Source organism: Colletes gigas, unplaced genomic scaffold, assembly GCF_013123115.1.
Source record: "Colletes gigas isolate AHSC1104 unplaced genomic scaffold, ASM1312311v1 Colletes_gigas_Sc00013, whole genome shotgun sequence".
Taxonomy (NCBI): domain Eukaryota; kingdom Metazoa; phylum Arthropoda; class Insecta; order Hymenoptera; family Colletidae; genus Colletes; species Colletes gigas.
In genome coordinates, this window is record NW_025106642.1 from 3,015,640 (window position 1) to 3,031,979 (window position 16,340).

The 16,340-nt window shown below is 31.8% G+C and overlaps 4 protein-coding genes across 7 annotated transcripts; 2 read left to right on the forward strand and 2 right to left on the reverse strand.

The window, feature by feature from the left end:
* Positions 1–462: 462 nt before the first annotated feature.
* Positions 463–2,325, reverse strand: LOC122399478 (probable peptidyl-prolyl cis-trans isomerase ARB_01071). Its single transcript, XM_043400178.1, has 5 exons — positions 2,128–2,325; positions 1,817–2,010; positions 1,425–1,676; positions 782–1,058; positions 463–588 (listed from the first exon to the last, which is right to left on the reverse strand). The coding sequence occupies exons 1-5, from the start codon at positions 2,323–2,325 to the stop codon at positions 463–465; spliced, it is 1,047 nt and encodes a 348-aa protein (XP_043256113.1).
* A 580-nt stretch (positions 2,326–2,905) lies between these two features.
* Positions 2,906–5,748, forward strand: LOC122399335 (golgin-45). The gene is made up of 6 exons (XM_043399952.1): positions 2,906–3,269; positions 3,550–4,094; positions 4,362–4,561; positions 4,901–5,029; positions 5,131–5,356; positions 5,426–5,748. The coding sequence occupies exons 1-6, from the start codon at positions 3,218–3,220 to the stop codon at positions 5,585–5,587; spliced, it is 1,314 nt and encodes a 437-aa protein (XP_043255887.1). The 5' UTR covers positions 2,906–3,217; the 3' UTR covers positions 5,588–5,748.
* A 1,754-nt stretch (positions 5,749–7,502) lies between these two features.
* On the forward strand, positions 7,503–12,899 carry LOC122399320 (sine oculis-binding protein homolog). 3 transcript variants are annotated; one of them, XM_043399927.1, is made up of 5 exons: positions 7,503–8,312; positions 8,811–9,170; positions 10,143–10,500; positions 10,615–10,820; positions 10,993–12,899. In XM_043399927.1, the coding sequence occupies exons 2-5, from the start codon at positions 9,012–9,014 to the stop codon at positions 12,283–12,285; spliced, it is 2,016 nt and encodes a 671-aa protein (XP_043255862.1). In that variant the 5' UTR covers positions 7,503–8,312; positions 8,811–9,011; the 3' UTR covers positions 12,286–12,899. The 3 variants fall into 3 exon arrangements, with proteins under 3 accessions (XP_043255862.1, XP_043255863.1, XP_043255865.1); XM_043399928.1 differs by having other exon boundaries at positions 8,913–9,170; XM_043399930.1 differs by lacking the exons at positions 7,503–8,312; positions 8,811–9,170 and adding an exon at positions 9,866–9,925.
* Positions 12,900–12,983: 84 nt separating this feature from the next.
* Positions 12,984–15,894, reverse strand: LOC122399341 (LIM and senescent cell antigen-like-containing domain protein 1). Of its 2 annotated transcripts, none has more exons than XM_043399965.1 (7): positions 15,655–15,894; positions 15,011–15,124; positions 14,780–14,892; positions 14,483–14,675; positions 14,270–14,411; positions 13,920–14,178; positions 12,984–13,799 (listed from the first exon to the last, which is right to left on the reverse strand). In XM_043399965.1, exons 1-7 carry the CDS (start codon positions 15,660–15,662, stop codon positions 13,600–13,602), a joined length of 1,029 nt encoding a protein of 342 aa, XP_043255900.1. In that variant the 5' UTR covers positions 15,663–15,894; the 3' UTR covers positions 12,984–13,599. The 2 variants fall into 2 exon arrangements, with proteins under 2 accessions (XP_043255900.1, XP_043255901.1); XM_043399966.1 differs by having other exon boundaries at positions 15,581–15,894.
* Between the last annotated feature and the right edge of the window lie 446 nt (positions 15,895–16,340).

The following is a 16,340-nucleotide window of genomic DNA, read 5'->3' on the forward strand; positions in this document are numbered from 1 at the left end:
TTCTAGGGGCCAAAATAAGACGAAAATCAAGAACACCAATTTGTTGATTGAGGCTCCGTTAAAAAGTTATTAACATTTAATGTTCCGCTGCGTACGCGTGATAGTGATTCTCACTCAGAACACTGTAAGACTGTCGATACGTCACTAAGTAGAGTTTCTCATGCTGAGTGAGAACCACTATCGTGCGCGCGCAGCTGTACGGAGGGTTGCCTATCTACAGGCGGAACTTTAAACGTTAATAACTTTTTAACGAAGCCTCAATCAACAAATTGCTATTCTTGATTTTTGTTTTATTTTGGCCTCTAGAATCTCCCATTAAAATTTTTCCCATTAATCATTCTATTGACAAGAGAAGTTAGTAATTTATAGAAAACAACATTTAATTAGCAAAAATATAAATGATCGATACATTGACTATAGGTATCACGGACGTCTGCTATAAGTCATTAACGAAAACTTGTTTCATGAATTTTCCACGTCGTTACTTGGTTCTGGTGGATGCCATTCGTGTTTTCTCGATATAATACCACAGTTGGATACAATTATTGTTTTAATCGGTTTTCCAGTCTTTGTCCCGAATTCTTCGATCTAAAGATTACAAAAATGACATTACCGCCTAATAAAAATCGACAAAATGATTGTTTATAACGGGTTTTCAAATAAGAACGATAGAACTTTGAATTGAAATAGAATAAAAGCTACGAAAGATAGTTCTGATGCCCAACGTTCTATTTTTATGTACACTCATTTTAATAAAACAAAGTGGAATGTATTTGTATGCCTTGTAAATATTCGAAAGTCCTGAAACAACTTTCCCAAAGACCACGCATTTTCCATCCATCGTCTCCAGCCGTCTAAATGTCAGATTGAATTTTGAATCGTTTTTATTTTCATCGTCGTTACACATAGACAAAATTCCGGGACCAAAATGGAGCAAATTATAATTCTCATTTTCGAACGAAGTATCAAATACCGAAGCTCCTCCACTGCCATTAAACTTTGTAACGTCCCCACCTTGACACCAATAACCCGTAACAATACGATGAAACGGTGTATTTCTGTTGAATAATAAATAATTTAAATGTTATCCTTCGGTATTTATGACTTTTTATCTCAGAGCTGCAGTTAAAATATTCTAACGCATTTGTCTGTTCAGTAGAACCACGATAGTTGTAGAGAAACGTTTTGTGCAATTATTATAAATTAACGAATAAGAAAATGTCGAACTCCATTTTAAAAAAAGGGTGCAGCTGCAGTTTTTGGATGTATCAATAATTTCCAGTTACGGAGGACACCCTGTATTGTACAAATGTGAAAAGAGACGTAAGTCTTTGTAACTTTAATTATAAGAGAGAAATAATAAATATTAATTTTTATCTTTGATTGAATTTAAAAGAAAAGTAGGATTTCTGAAATCGATGTACTTGTATGACAAACCATTTCCTGTTCCACGACATAATTCCGCGAAATTTGCACAGGTTTGGGGCACGACATCGTCGTAAAGTTCGAATTGAATAATTCCTAACTTTTGTCTGTCGCCGCGGATTTCAATTTCGAAAAAGCATTTAGTTCGAATAGATGGTTTCAATTCTTTCATCAATGATAAATCTTTAACCATGCAATGATCTTTATTTGTCTGAGATACAACAATTTGCGTCTCAAATTCTTGTGGATACCTGACAATTCAAGACAAGTTATTTTTAACAATCCTTATTAAAAAATTATCGATGCAATTAAACAATTTAAACTACTTGAATGGAATTATTGTAAAATATCGTATATGAAATTTTCGAAAAATTATGAATTGATAATTTGCCTTCTAGTAACCATTGCTTTCATTTGCAGTTCTTTCCAACTTTTTATAAATTCTGCGGTAGAGTATGCGCTACTAGCCTCGCGAATTCTTTTTACTAAAATTTTATTTGATCTTAGAATTTCGTCATTTACTGTATCTTGATCTTCTAAATCCGATGTATATTTAATACGTGGCATCCAACAGTCCACTACACCCTGTTATAATATAGAACAGTGATATTATTACGAATAAAAATATCTTGACATTTGTTCTTTTATTCTTGTACATATGTATATTCACGATAAAAGTACTTTAAAGCGAAAACTACTTACTCTCGTACGAGTAATTACACTCATTCTTTTTAACATTTCCATGTTCTCTTTGTCTATCTCTCTGATTCGATCCGCATCGATAGTTAAATTGCGCTTTTTATAATAGCAGTTAACTTCAAACTTTGGAGGTTTATTATCGACCACAGCTACAGTTTTATCAATTCTTCGTTTATATCTTTTATACGTTTTCTCGTCCATAGTTTTCGTAATTGATTTTCCTCTTTTTTTTTACAAACTATAGCTTAATAAAACTTATAAATTAAATAAACTTTACTTTAATATTGATGTAAATAATAGTTTTCGAAGAAAACGTATCAATATTTTTTTTCACACTCAACAAATTCTAAAAGAGGTTACAGCTTACATTAATTACATGATTATAATTTACTTACTATTTGTACTTTGCTATTTTACTATTTGTAATTTGCATTTTATACGTAATTCATACTTAAATAATTTTTTTTTTTAGTTACTCATTTTTAAAAAATATTTTTCCATCATATTACACGTATGATGAGTGCTGTCATTAAATATAAAAATTCGAGATCGTTTGTAGATGGCCGCGATTCGATAAATTATTTGTAATAACTAAGCACATTGTCGATATTGAATATATGTACAGGGTATCCCGTGAAAACTAAATTCAAAGGTTAAAAGAAGAAAAAATTGTATACATATATAGTTTGCAAATAAATAGATATTGTATGAATAAAATAAGCAACGTATTTTTCCATCACAACACATACACTGATATCTGAGCCTTAAGTTGAGACGAGAGAAAGTACAAGAAGGAGATTCATTTAACTACAGACAAGGTTTAGCCCAGTTTAGCGAGCTGTATTCCCATCGAACAGCAGCAATTAATTATATCGGAATGTTTTCTCTCCGATGTTCGGTACCGGGCAACTAATAGTACTGTGCCGTACAGCTTATAGTTACGAATAATCATGTTAGGTTGCTTTCATAAAGTGTTATCTACCAAATAGTAGATTAGTAATGATCTTATTAAAGTAGTTAAAGATTTTTATTCCCTTTCTAAAACGAATACGATTATTAAAGTTATTTAAACTATAACGAAAACGACATAAAAATGGCTACTGTTCCAAACTCTACGAAAGACGACGCACAAATCAAATCACAAGGTTAGATTTCCTTTTTATGACCCATTTGTAGAAACTATTTTGTCTTCGATGTAACTTCCAAATATTGCACAAAGTTAAGCTTATTTTTATATAACTTTTTATTATATTTGAAGTGTTTACGTATTTAATGTCTGTAACAGTATATTAATTTTACTTTGCTACATCAAATTTAATATTCACTGAGCAAAATGGTAGAAATATTTGTCAATGTCGTTTCGAGTAACATTGTTATTTTTGTTTTTTATCATTGAATATCGATGTGTTGTAATTAATATTTAAGATAAACAAACAATGCAATGTATGGGACGTACGCAAGGTGATGGTATGGAGAATGTAATGATTGAGAAAACAGAGACCAAAGGAATGAAATGTCGTCTTGGAGAGACGCTTATTTATCATCCAACGAATTTAAAACAATTGAGTTCCATTCCTCCGGTTACTCCAAACGGTCCAATAATAAATTTAATACCAAAACATGCTGCTAGCGTAAAAGATGAGAAACACATTTTAAATTCATTGAAATCAAAGGAACCAAAGTTTGTTCCCTATGAGCCATATAAAGCTGCAGTTAATCCAATTATTCCGTACGATAAGAAAGGTAAAAAATCACAAAAGTGTAATTTAAACATGAACATGACTGTTTCTCAAATTGCTGCAATGAAAATTCACGAAACAAAAGTACCATCGAACGATACTGTGAGCACAGTTGAAGATAACTCTATGGAGAGCGAATGGTTAAAAGAAAAGAAACTGTACGACGCAGAAATACAAAAACTTAAAGAAGAAAACAGTCAACTTGAGAATCAGTTGAAGTTTCAAGCACAGGTACCGATATATTTCTTTGTATATGTAATAAGTTGACTTAGATTAAGTTATGCTTATGTATTTTTTTTTTTTAAATTGTTTTGTAGCTGTAATTCAAACTTGAAGAGATTGCAATGGTTACTGTATTTTAGACAGTAATAAGACTTAGGTTTTGTTTGATTGATTCATTTTAATTAGATATACTTTACAAGTGAAGAAAAGTAATAAAATTGCAAAAATGCAATGTATATATATATATATACATATATTGTACATTGTTTTAAACAGGTTAATGGAGAATTGAAGAATTTATTAGTAGCTGCTGTAGGAGAAGATCTTGAAACAAAGGTTCACTTATTAACCAAAGATAAATTGCAACTTGCTAGGGCACTTTTAAATTCAGCTCAACATCTTTCCACTCACCAAGAACAAACTGAATGGTTGGCTGGTCAGTGTGAAGTTTGGAGAAGTAAATTCTTAGCCAGTAGGTAAATGAAAGATAATTGATGATTATATATTTGCCATGCATAGCATGAGATCCTAAACTTTTGTAAGATTTTAAAAATATTTTCATGTATAATTTAATCAATTCTTCGTAATTTTCACATACACTGCTGTTCGTAAATATGACTTGTTAAGTGTAAAAGAATCTCCAAGGAAATTCAACTTAGGAATGTGAAAGTAGAAGATTCAACCTTTAGTATAACTCCAAGAAGATTATTGGACGACTTCTTTTCTTGAAGTTATAATAGTCACTCATATCTATGAGCAGCAGTGTATATTTTATTAATAACACTGTAGTAAATTACAATTTACTGTTATGATAGCTTAATGGTCGAGGAACTTGCAAAATGGAAAGCAGCTCTTTGTCAAAGGACAACAGATCTTCAGGAAGCAATAAAAAGGCTTTTAGAGGATCGTAATCACGTTCGCGACATATCCCTTAAAACATATAGGTATCTTAGTGCATTGAAGCGTGTATCTAGTTGTAAGAAATGCAAATTCACAAACTTTTGAGTAAGTAGAAAATATATGAAAACATTTTTTGTCACTTTAGGACACTTAGTATCCTTCGTGAAAATTTTGATCCTGTTGGAGCTGCCTCCTATAGGAGGCACGAATTGCCAAGTACATCTATTATAGATTTAGCACAAGGCTGCTGTCAACTCGCAGAAATTTTGAAAGTTCAACTTTTAAGTGGTGTAGAAAATATCAATCTACAAAGAGAGATTAATACCACTGGTTTAGACATGAAAACAGTTGCTGAAAAGACTGCGGAGAAAGTATGCTTCCACTTTCTGTAATTTTAATGATTTCTATGATCTGCATTAATTTTACTGTTGGTTTCTTAGGTACTCATGAGTTCGAAATTGCTCATGTCTGGAAGACAAGACGTAGCTTGCAGTGCAGTGATGGGAGCAGCAGTAGCAATCGGTGGCCAAATATTTCTTCCGCGATGTGATTCGAACATAACTTGTTGCTCTCACTGTCGCGGTGAAACTAAACAAATTTAATATTTTTCTTTTGCAATATATCCCTTTAACTTACGAAAACAATTCTCACATATTTCCGTATCCTTTCTAAAGTATATTTAACAATTTTAAACGTACCACATTATTTTTATATTTAGAATTATTGATTTATCGGTATGAATGTTATTAACTGACAATAAAAAGTACACGCATAATGCTAATATAAATATGTATATATTATTTGAAAAATTATTCAGTGTTCTCAGAAATTGTAACTAAATAGTAGTTAATACTCTTATAATAATAATACAAGTTTGTTATACATATATAGTTTTCATGCTCTTATTTATTCATTTGTGGAATATAATTACCTTTTTCAAGTAATATTTATTTAGAAATAATAAATTAAACACTGGAACGATACATTGTTTCAATGCTATAAACAACCAATGTATAATATTTACGAAATGATTAACCAATCAAAATAATATTGATTTAACTGTCTCGTTTTAGCATTGTTGTAGCCACATTAATTTTCTTATTCGCATAAAAGAATGTAGCATCAGTTTATGATCGCGGTTAATTTTTGTAGAGATTTCTTATTTGTACGATACAATGAATTGTATCAAAGTGGCATTAGCTGGAAACCGGATGTGATATTATTTTGCCTTGTTTTCGTATACATTGGAAAAATGTGAGCGAGATAAAATTAAGAATGACTGATAAGCGATAAAAGCTAATCAAATACATTTAACATTGCAAGGAGGAAGGAAAGTTTTCAGAAGAAGGGAAACAAGAAAGAAAGAAAATATCTCTGGGCAAAGCACGAGCTTTTATCACCGTATGAATTGCCGCTCGAGAAAATCGACTGAGCAGTGCCGTAGCTATGCGTAATCGACGCTGATATCAAAGAGTAGGTACAACAATAAGAGCTATCAATGTTGGGAATTCCAACACTTATTAGATGACCCCTCATTTAGTTAATATTAGTTTAAATTACTTAATTAGCAATTTGGCAATTATCTTATGGTACAAAGCAAATTGCCATACTATTAAGCTATAGTTTGGGATCATACCTGCCTCTTGGGACCACGGACAACCATCCCTGCACCATCCTCAGTGAGTGGGATTTCAAATAGTCTGAGGACTGGTCCACGATGGATGAGCAGGAGTTTGATTGGCAACACCGAATCTCCACTTATTTTGAAATAGGTATAAAATCGCGAAACATAAGACTTTACAAGTTAGAACACCACAAGAACACCACAAAAACCGTTACAAATTAGAATCGAACAATCACTTTTTGCTTAGAGAGAGACGCCATGATAGGCCAGTTCAAACGTCCACTCGGCAGTGATCGGCGAGCTTCGGTAACAGTCGGGAGACTGTGGTAAAATTTCAATGGCTAAGCACACATTTAACTTGTATATCTACAATTTCTGTTCGCAGTGTTCAATAATTACGATTATTTTTTCTATTCTGTAAATAAATGCGGATCGTCGAATATTCTGGAAATGTTTGAAGCAGAACGTGGTACAGAATAAAAAGGAAAAAACTTTCACGTTCGTTACCAATTTCCCATTGTAAAACCCGACGAAGGTAAAAAATTACGTGGGATTCTCTTTCTGGACGCGATAATGGCCCATTGTTCAGATGAAATTATAAACAACGATGATAATTATATCAATTTCTTAATAATTATAAGATTATCGAGACTGTTTCATTAAAAATTTACCTACCGTCTAATTGTATGTTTTTAGATAAAGGAAAGAAAGCCCACGCAGAAATTGATTCGCTTTATTTTATATAATTTTGTACGCAACATTTTTCAACGTACACTGCCAATATATTTGCAAATAGAAAAACATCGAATAAAATGCGTTTACAGAATTAATGAACGTAAAATGACAGGGTATGTAATTTAATCATTGAATAAAAATGAATTTGTTTTGTGGGGGTTTAGTGTTGAATTCAGTGAGCCGCGAAAATTCACGTTTAGTCCAGCCCGAGAGCCCGTAGGTGTAACATGTCAGTTTTTATCAGCGCCGTTTTTAGACGAACGCGTACGGTTTGAAGCGAAGTAATCCCGGGTATTTTTACGCTCGTGTACCAACCATCAGTCTTTCTCGGTATTCCGCCTTTAAATCTTCAAAAAGGCTGCTGCCACAAAGAATACACAAACGTCGAGGGGCAGTGCGCGCGCAAAACGCAGGCTTTTTCTATCCCACCGACAACGTTATGTTCTTTGCTCCGTATAACGAAGATCGATGATTCGAAGGATCGTTTGATACCGCGTGTTCTATTTTCGAAAAAAAAAATAGTAAATATTTCAAAATCGTGCCACGTGATCCATAAACCGAAAAGTGCATTTCCGACGGACCGTTCGCGATCACCAGTGTCGTTTTTATTCTATACAAGTGATACATGGTTCTATTAACGAGAAATGAGCCGTTTGAACGTTCAACGTTCGCGGAATATATCGTATCCGTAACCGTTCGTTATCCGTACAATATATCGATAATTCGAATATTATATATTTACGATCGTATGGTAGATAGTGTGAAATTTACTTTCCGAGAAGAAGAAAATTTCTGTTAAGTTGGTGAGAAGGAGAAGACACTAGACAGAGTTATTTATGTGATCTATTTTCACGCAAGTTGTGTTACCTTACTGGCCTAAAAATATCTGTGAAATTTGATTAGGCACAGCTTGATGCTGCGGTATTACCTATTCGAATATTTATATCTATTCGAAAGTGATAAATTCGGTAAATTTTTCGATTAAAAATTTCCGTTAATCGATGTAATTACAATAATATTCCGTTAAATGCATTTTCCATATTGGTTTCCCAAACGATCGACGAAACAAATTTTTATACGATAATTTTACTATTCTACAAATTACAAGTCTTCTGTAAATAATTGTCATGGCGACAGTGAAACGATGAACAATGTATAATAACGTTTTTTAAAAGAATATAAAACGTGACAATAATTTGAGAATGATTTCATTCGATATTACAAAGCAAGAGTTTTAATAGATAAATATAGAATCGAAATCTTTTCTTTTCTTAGCTAAAAAAATCCTTTTTCGCTTGATCGAGTAAGAGTAATTAATGATAGATATTCCAAGTATTTTTATTTTACTGATTTTATTCGAATGGAAAATGTGGCGTTTAATTAAAAAATTGATCTGAAAATTAAATTTCCAAGATATCTTTGCGAAACAAAAATGTGTTTATTCGGAATATGTTATGGAATTGCAGATTTCGATTTGTGCTTAATTAAATTATTAAATTGTTGGGAGTACTTGATTCAAATTTTAGTTGAATAGAAAACAAATACTATTCGGAATTTGTATGTGGTAGTTCACGGTGGACAAATAAAATTCGTATTAAATTCCTCGAAATCGTATTAAAGACTGCAAGAGATATTATTAACTCGGAATTTGTGTGCAATATACCGTAATGGACAATAAGCCGGCTAACACGTTTTTAAAAAAAGTTGAACAACACGCAAGAAAAATACATTCGTCGTCGCCGGAGGATAATGGAGAGAATTGTTCGTTTGAATCAAATTGTGCACCGATTGAAGTTAAAGAGGAAATAATAACGGATGAAATCCAGGTAGAATATGTATTTTCTTTGATAATATTGTTTTTATTGCATTATACAATGATTAATTAAAGTAAACTATGAATAAACATAATAAGTTGAATGGATAAAATAATAAATTCACGTACACGTGACAGTGGCTGTTGACGGCTGGCTGGCAAAGTCACGTATTCGTGACAATGGCCGCCAAAGTATCAAGATTCTAATTCACTTTCTAAAGAACTCCGAAAAAGTACATGTTTCCCTAAAGACTGCGTTCAAATACACTTCAGATTAAAAACAGACACACTTCTTATTTGTATCTTTTTATTTCTTTATCATAAGAAATCAAATCCACTCTAGAATTGATTCAATTATAATCTAAGCATTCAGTACATGTTGTGTACTTGATCTATGATGATCCATTATAAAATCTTATCACAAAATTGACCATTAATGATTTTCTCAAGGTCAAATTTTTGTACGATCGCATCGTATTCTATTTATCGAGAGAAAGAAACTTTCAAAACAAACATGATAAGAAAAAGTTTTACCATTACTTGAATCTTAGTCACGTAATATAATTGCAGTATTAATCTGTGTTAATAAACAATCAAATAATAAATTGCGTGTTTTATTCGGAATGTTCGAATAACCGGGTACCGAATAGTCGGAACTCCACTGTATTTGCATTTCGAATAAAATAATTTACGTTATCATTTGATTGTTTATTAACACAGATTAATATTGCAATTATGACGAAATCGAATGTTTCCACGACTTTTTTTGTAAGTTAGGTTAATCACAAATAAAGTGTGAATGTATGCATAATTGTAGGACTACTATAATACAATACGATAATCAATTATCAAAATATATTGCAATTAGAGCATTCGCGTAGTAGAATGTTCATATACTATAGTATTTCGATAATTGGTGTTTAACTCATTGAATGTTGATAAATTTTGATATAATAATAACTTATTATGTTACATATTACCGTAGGAATATGCAGCGACTACGATGAGCGAGCTATTGGGGTGGTATGGCTATGATAAAGTAGACAGTGGTTGCACCAAAAGTTTAAACTTGGATCATTTTACATCCACGCTTGACACAAGAAGTAGTCAAATGGTTAAAATGGACGAGAACTTTATTCTAAACAAGCAAGCACCAAAGTCTCCGTTGCTAAATGCAACCAATTCTCATTTTGACGTATCAAAATTACCACTACCACATTCTGCGAGCAGCTTAAATACTGTGGACAGGCAACTGATATCACCCCCACTACCAATAAAAAAAGTATCGCTTGATTCTACATCTACATTTCCTTATAAAAATTATTCAAGTTCTATTTGCACAGGTGAGCTATAGAAAAACATATTATCTTTATGTATATACAGGCTTTGTGCTACAAATTGCACCAGTCATTATGAAAGTGATCTAACTCATATAGTTCTTTTAATTCTTTCAATAGAGAATATATCTTGTTCCTGGTGTGGTCGAATTACCCAAATATGTAAATCAGGAAGGACTAATTCTCTTTCCTATAACATGATAAATACTCTGGGACATTTTTGTAGCGAAGCTTGTTTTGCTGCTGGAAGAGCAGTTTTTAAACAAGCAAAAACGTGTGATTGGTGTAGGCACATAAGAAATTCAGGTAGCCATGTTGATTTCCAGGTATGTAAATAGAATTTAAAGTACACAAACTTACGAAACTTTCGAAACAACGGAGATATCGGTATAACCAGAAAAACCTGAAAGTATCTTACTGTAAAACGCGTATTTTTAGAGCCCTACATTTTTTTTCGATAAACTAAAATCGTATAACACATGCAATGTGTTCTTTTAGGATGATGAAAGTCAACTTCAATTTTGTAGCGATAAATGTTTGAATCAGTATAAAATGAATATTTTTTGCCATGAAACACAGACTCATTTGATGCTTCATGGCTTAAACAATGTTTCTTGCCATGATGCAGAAAAGGGTAATTTAATAACGCCAGAACTTTGGTTTCGAAGTTGTCAATCGCCTCTAAACAGTTCTACAGAGAATACATTTGTAGAGGATGAGCATGCGACTTCTAATTTATCATCACCTTCCCATGACAAAGGAAAGGAAAAGAATCAAAATGAGATCGAGAAATCATTAGAATCTAATCGAAAAGCAATAAGAAAAAGAGATTCATTTTGCATTCGGATATGTACCAAAGTTAAAAATCATAATAAAAAAAAAATAAATTTCCATACCGATATTAATAAAACTGACGTTAAAGAAGACATTAAAGAACCGACGTTGGTAACCGAGGAAAACAAATTCGATCGTTCCGTGAATAATCAAAATCATTGCAAAATTAATTGTACAGAAAAAACTGTTCTGAACTGTAAGGAGCTTGAAAAAGATCACAGATTGATGGATGTTGTAAATCATGATTCGTACGATCATCGACACAATAATATATTTTTAGAAAAGAATATACATGTAAAAAATATAAAGGATATGCTAAAAGAAAAAGAACATGATCTATCGGAAAACGTGTTAAGATCACCCACATGGTTTGCAAATTCAACTGCACCTGTGATGCAATGTGAAACTCCATCTGCAGCTAAATCCTTTGCGGATGAAACTATTCAAATCGAATACAAAAACCAAACAAACGCGTCCTTAAAAGCATCGTCGCCTGTACAACTCAATCAAGCTGAATCTTCCATCCATACATTGTCTGCAACTCTTCTACCTCCGGTTACGGTCCTTGTACCATATCCTATACCTGTACCTATTCCTGTACCAATTCCTATTCCTATTCCTATACCAACTCCAATTCTTAGTAAGTTAATGACCGGCGAACAAGAAGTTAAAGATACAAAATGTAAGAGTATGAAATGCAACAATTCGATAAAAAACAAGTGTTCCGTGTCTTGTGAATCGCAGTTGTGTATAAATACAAACGTATCAGTGAGAGAAGCCTCGCAGCATGCAACTGCGGCGAAACTATCTTTTTCATTGTCGCCTTCTAATACTAAGAATGAAAACAATGACAATCAACGTTTGCTAAAATACAATGCAAAACCTCCGAGGAAAAGAAAACGTTCAAATGAAACTAAGCTTCAGTTGAAAAGAAAAAATAAATTTATACCTGCTTAAAAAAGACAATTTTTTACCTTAGGAAAAATTCTTTTTTATTGCATACGAGGAAAGATTATTATGGAGAGATGACTTGTTGGCTAGGGGCCTACAAACTAAACTTCTATTCATAGCTAATACGGTTACACCAATGTTCCTCAGTCTTGTCCTATCTCTGTCACGCGATGGATTTATAGTTGTGAGAATGACAATACGTGTGAGACTAGGCGTCGCTATTACGCTACGGCCAATCAGCTGTGACTAGCCATCAAGTCCTCTCTCTATAGTAGGTTCCACTCCATAAACTAGTGTGAAATGCATACTTGAAGCTTCACCACCACCTCCATGTTGTTTTTCAAATCTCTACAATTGTTGATAGTATTTTAAAAGTATCAGACATTCTCTGAACCAATTGAGATAGAGGATTATAAAGATACAGTACCATAGAAGAGTATACTAAAAATGTAAGTAATAAAAACACTAAATCATTTCTGGGTATGCATAAAGATGTGTTTCAAAGAGATATTTCACAAATGCTACACTTCATTATGTCAATTATGTTTTATGATAAATTCATAGATATTTGGCGATTTATATATTTCGAGGATTCCATTATTATTAAAAACATGTATGCAATGCACATTAACTATGCAAAAAACCAATATTCTATGTATATTTTGTAAAAAACTACAATAAATATTGTTTATTTATACTTTATAAATCTATTTTTTTTTATTTGTATTCACGCTATATATTGGATATTATAAACTATATTTGTATATTATTTTTTAATTAATGTTTTCTATTTTCTTAAGCATTAGCGATATTAAAAATATTAAACAATTTAAACAAAATTAATACCCAACGAACTTATTCTTAAATGAGTATGTTTGAAAGTAAACATTTAATTCTAAATGGACCCTGGCGAGGTCGCCCGTATCGTCGCTAGAACCAGAGGTGGATTTAGGTATGAGTAGACTATAGTCTAGGGTGGCAGTTTTGGGGAAAAATTTGTTACATAATAAATGGTAAATCTTAAAAAATTATCATAAAAAATACTTTCGAATCTAACATTTTAAGTTTGTGTGGTCCTTCTCCAGTTACTCTTCACCTTCATTACGGGGTGACAAGAACATAACAGTCTAACGCGACGAAAACGTAAATCCGCCTCTAGTTAGTTCGTCCATACGTTGTTCGAGAGTTAATTGTCAAGTTTAAAGTCGGAAATATAAATATGAATATATAAAACAATATTAGCAATTCATACAAGAGTATGACGACATATTAATGACAAGCTAATAACATTCGTGTATATGTGTAGGTGTAGTCTAACCTTTAAGCTGGTATTCTTTTAGGGTTTAAATCATACATACGACGCATACGTTTCTTCAATTCTTGTGGAAATTTGTCATAACATTTTTTACAGGCCGGTTTCAAATCAAATTCGAAGAACTTGGTCTTTTGATTCATTTTTTGATCACAAAACGCGCATGCAAAGTGATGAACACACCATGCTTTGTTTAGAGCTGTAAAAACTGAAAAATATAAAATACATAGTACACGAACTAATATTTCGTTTCAATTTGACTAAGAACTTGAAAATAAAGTAAATTGATCTACCAAATTTAAATAATAATAGAGCATAATATACGTACCATCGCCAGAAATTACTTGGTTGCATACGAAACAAAGATTTCCAAAGAGTTGATGGTAATGAATCTCGCAATAAGCTAAACCTTTTTTTTCATAATGCCGATGGCCTAAAAATGGTTTTTCACATTTTGCACAAACAAAGTGCTCAACATGCCAGTGTTTACCCAAAGCAGTTACTACACGTTCTTCTATAGGACGTCTGCATGCTCCGCAAATAGGGATTCCCATTTTATCATGACATCTCAAACAATATAACTCATTCTAAAAACATTAAATACCAAACATAATATATAAAAGTAAAATTATCATTTTGGATCTTCAGAATACAGTGCTAGATAAATAGTAAATATACCATTTCATTGGCAGCATATCCTGGCCTAGAATTCACTTCTCGAGCATCAGAATTGAGTTCTACACCACAAGCGGAACAATTAAAATGATACGGATGATAAAGTTCTCCACGAAAGCGTAGGGGTTTGTCGTCGATTACTCCGCTACAAAACGTGCATAACATATAAAATTATAGATAAAATTTTTACTGTAGAAAAAAAATAAAAACACATACTGGCACTGGTGGCAAATATATTTTCCAAGCGCTCCAGCTTTCACACGTGCATTGCAGGTATGGCATAAAGCTCTACCCTGACATTTAATAAATCCTGCATCAGCCAATTCTCCATTACATTCTTCGCAACGGAAACAATTTGGATGCCAATTGGCATTCATTGCTTTTATTACACGACCGATAACAAATTCTCCTATATACGAAAAAGTTTAAATATCATATCCATAGAATCAAACGAAAGCAATATCACAATTTTAAAATATAATACCAAATTTAGATAAATAAAAAGTGATTTACCACATTTTTCACAGCAAGGAGCAAACAATACATGAAAATCATGCTCGCAATATTTATATCCCTCAAATTCATAAAATATTCCATCTGGAAATGGACGAAAACATTGTGCACATCTAATGAAATAAGAGGTAAAGGCAATTAATTATGTTGAGGTAATTTTAATTGTTTGCAGGGAAGTTTAATGTTTCATAATTAAACTAAATTTAATTACTAATAATTGAATATTCTTACACAAAACATTGAGGATGCCATAACTCTCCGTGCGAATTAACAATTTTTTCATGAGCTACAAAACCTTCCTTACATCGAGAACAGAACATATGATCCAAAGACATTTCTGTAACACTTTGGTAAAGTTTAAATTGTTAATAACTTCTAATCCTAAAAACAATTTATAATACGTACCAAATGTTTGGTAACAGTTGATAAATAATACTAAATAATACAATAAATTTTTGCCTTATAATTTTAAACATTTATTAAATTAATATGTATTTGAATTTTAATTATTTCTAAATCTGTTACAGTTCCATGTAAGTAGTATTTGCATTCGAATTTTGTAAACAAATAAATTACAAAAGTAGTAACTATAAATTTATTAGTTCATGCTATATTATTATATGTCTGAAACTAAATAATTATTTAAATTCTATGATATATTGTGATCCTCGATAATTTCAAATTGTTTATTTTTTTTTGCTATAAATTTATCAGGATCATTTACTATATCATATTTGTGGCAGTGATGCATTCAGACTAAAGTTTAAATATTTATATATTAACGGATTTAAAGTTATATACCTGTAAATTAATTTTCGACGACAGAAGAGATATCCTATAACAGTATGTTTCACAAAAGAAATAATTGTGCTTACCCTGGCATTCTTTTAACAAGGTAGAATCAATTAAATCTCACGAGCTTTTATACTTTCAAAATATTTAAATATTTATCTTCGTTCGTTAAATATTATTTAACAAAAAGAACTTTTCTCTTTATAAATTAATACTGTTATTCATCATTAGCATGGTATTTCCACTTTATTTTTTCAAATTGTATTTTGTACGTAAAATGAACACATTGGGCACAAAATGCGGTTTTATGAAAAACTCAAGATGATTTGCCGTGCACTAAAAATAAAAATTACGTCACCAAATAATGCACCGCCTTTTCCTCGATATATGCTTTATTTAACTACGCCGTCCAATCAGATGATAGAAATTCAGAATCGCCTTTTGCGAAGCGTTAACCTCGAACAAAGAAAAGTACTAAATATTCAAAATGATATATCTTTAATTTACATAAACATTTTAATATAATTACACTTTTATTAGTCTCACTAATGGTATAATATGAATTTGCGAATAACAATTTGTTACTTTGTAAGTTTCTTAATAAGTTTAAAATATTTTTTCAAAGTAGGCGAGTAGGAGAATTTGTTACATTCGATAATGTTATTGTTGCTAAGTGTAAACGTACGAATTGGTTTATACGCATATTAATTTTCGACTTTTGAACATTCTGAATCAATCTCCGAGAACCTAACGATAGTACAAGTGTGTT

Coding starts and splice junctions, on each gene's coding strand:
- LOC122399478 (XM_043400178.1), bottom strand. CDS start 2,325: ATGGACGAGAAAACGTATAAAAGATATAAACGAAGAATTGATAAAACT. Junction 2,011..2,127: donor GTGTAATTACTCGTACGAGA/GTAAGTAGTTTT, acceptor ATATTATAACAG/GGTGTAGTGGACTGTTGGAT. Junction 1,677..1,816: donor AAAGCAATGGTTACTAGAAG/GCAAATTATCAA, acceptor TTGAATTGTCAG/GTATCCACAAGAATTTGAGA.
- LOC122399341 (XM_043399965.1), bottom strand. Junction 14,676..14,779: donor TCCTTGCTGTGAAAAATGTG/GTAAATCACTTT, acceptor TTTCGTATATAG/GAGAATTTGTTATCGGTCGT. Junction 14,179..14,269: donor GATATGCTGCCAATGAAATG/GTATATTTACTA, acceptor TAATGTTTTTAG/AATGAGTTATATTGTTTGAG.
- LOC122399320 (XM_043399927.1), top strand. CDS start 9,012: ATGGACAATAAGCCGGCTAACACGTTTTTAAAAAAAGTTGAACAACAC. Junction 9,171..10,142: donor TAATAACGGATGAAATCCAG/GTAGAATATGTA, acceptor ATATTACCGTAG/GAATATGCAGCGACTACGAT. Junction 10,821..10,992: donor GTAGCCATGTTGATTTCCAG/GTATGTAAATAG, acceptor GTGTTCTTTTAG/GATGATGAAAGTCAACTTCA.
- LOC122399335 (XM_043399952.1), top strand. CDS start 3,218: ATGGCTACTGTTCCAAACTCTACGAAAGACGACGCACAAATCAAATCA. Junction 4,562..4,900: donor AGTAAATTCTTAGCCAGTAG/GTAAATGAAAGA, acceptor CTGTTATGATAG/CTTAATGGTCGAGGAACTTG. Junction 5,030..5,130: donor ATATCCCTTAAAACATATAG/GTATCTTAGTGC, acceptor TTGTCACTTTAG/GACACTTAGTATCCTTCGTG.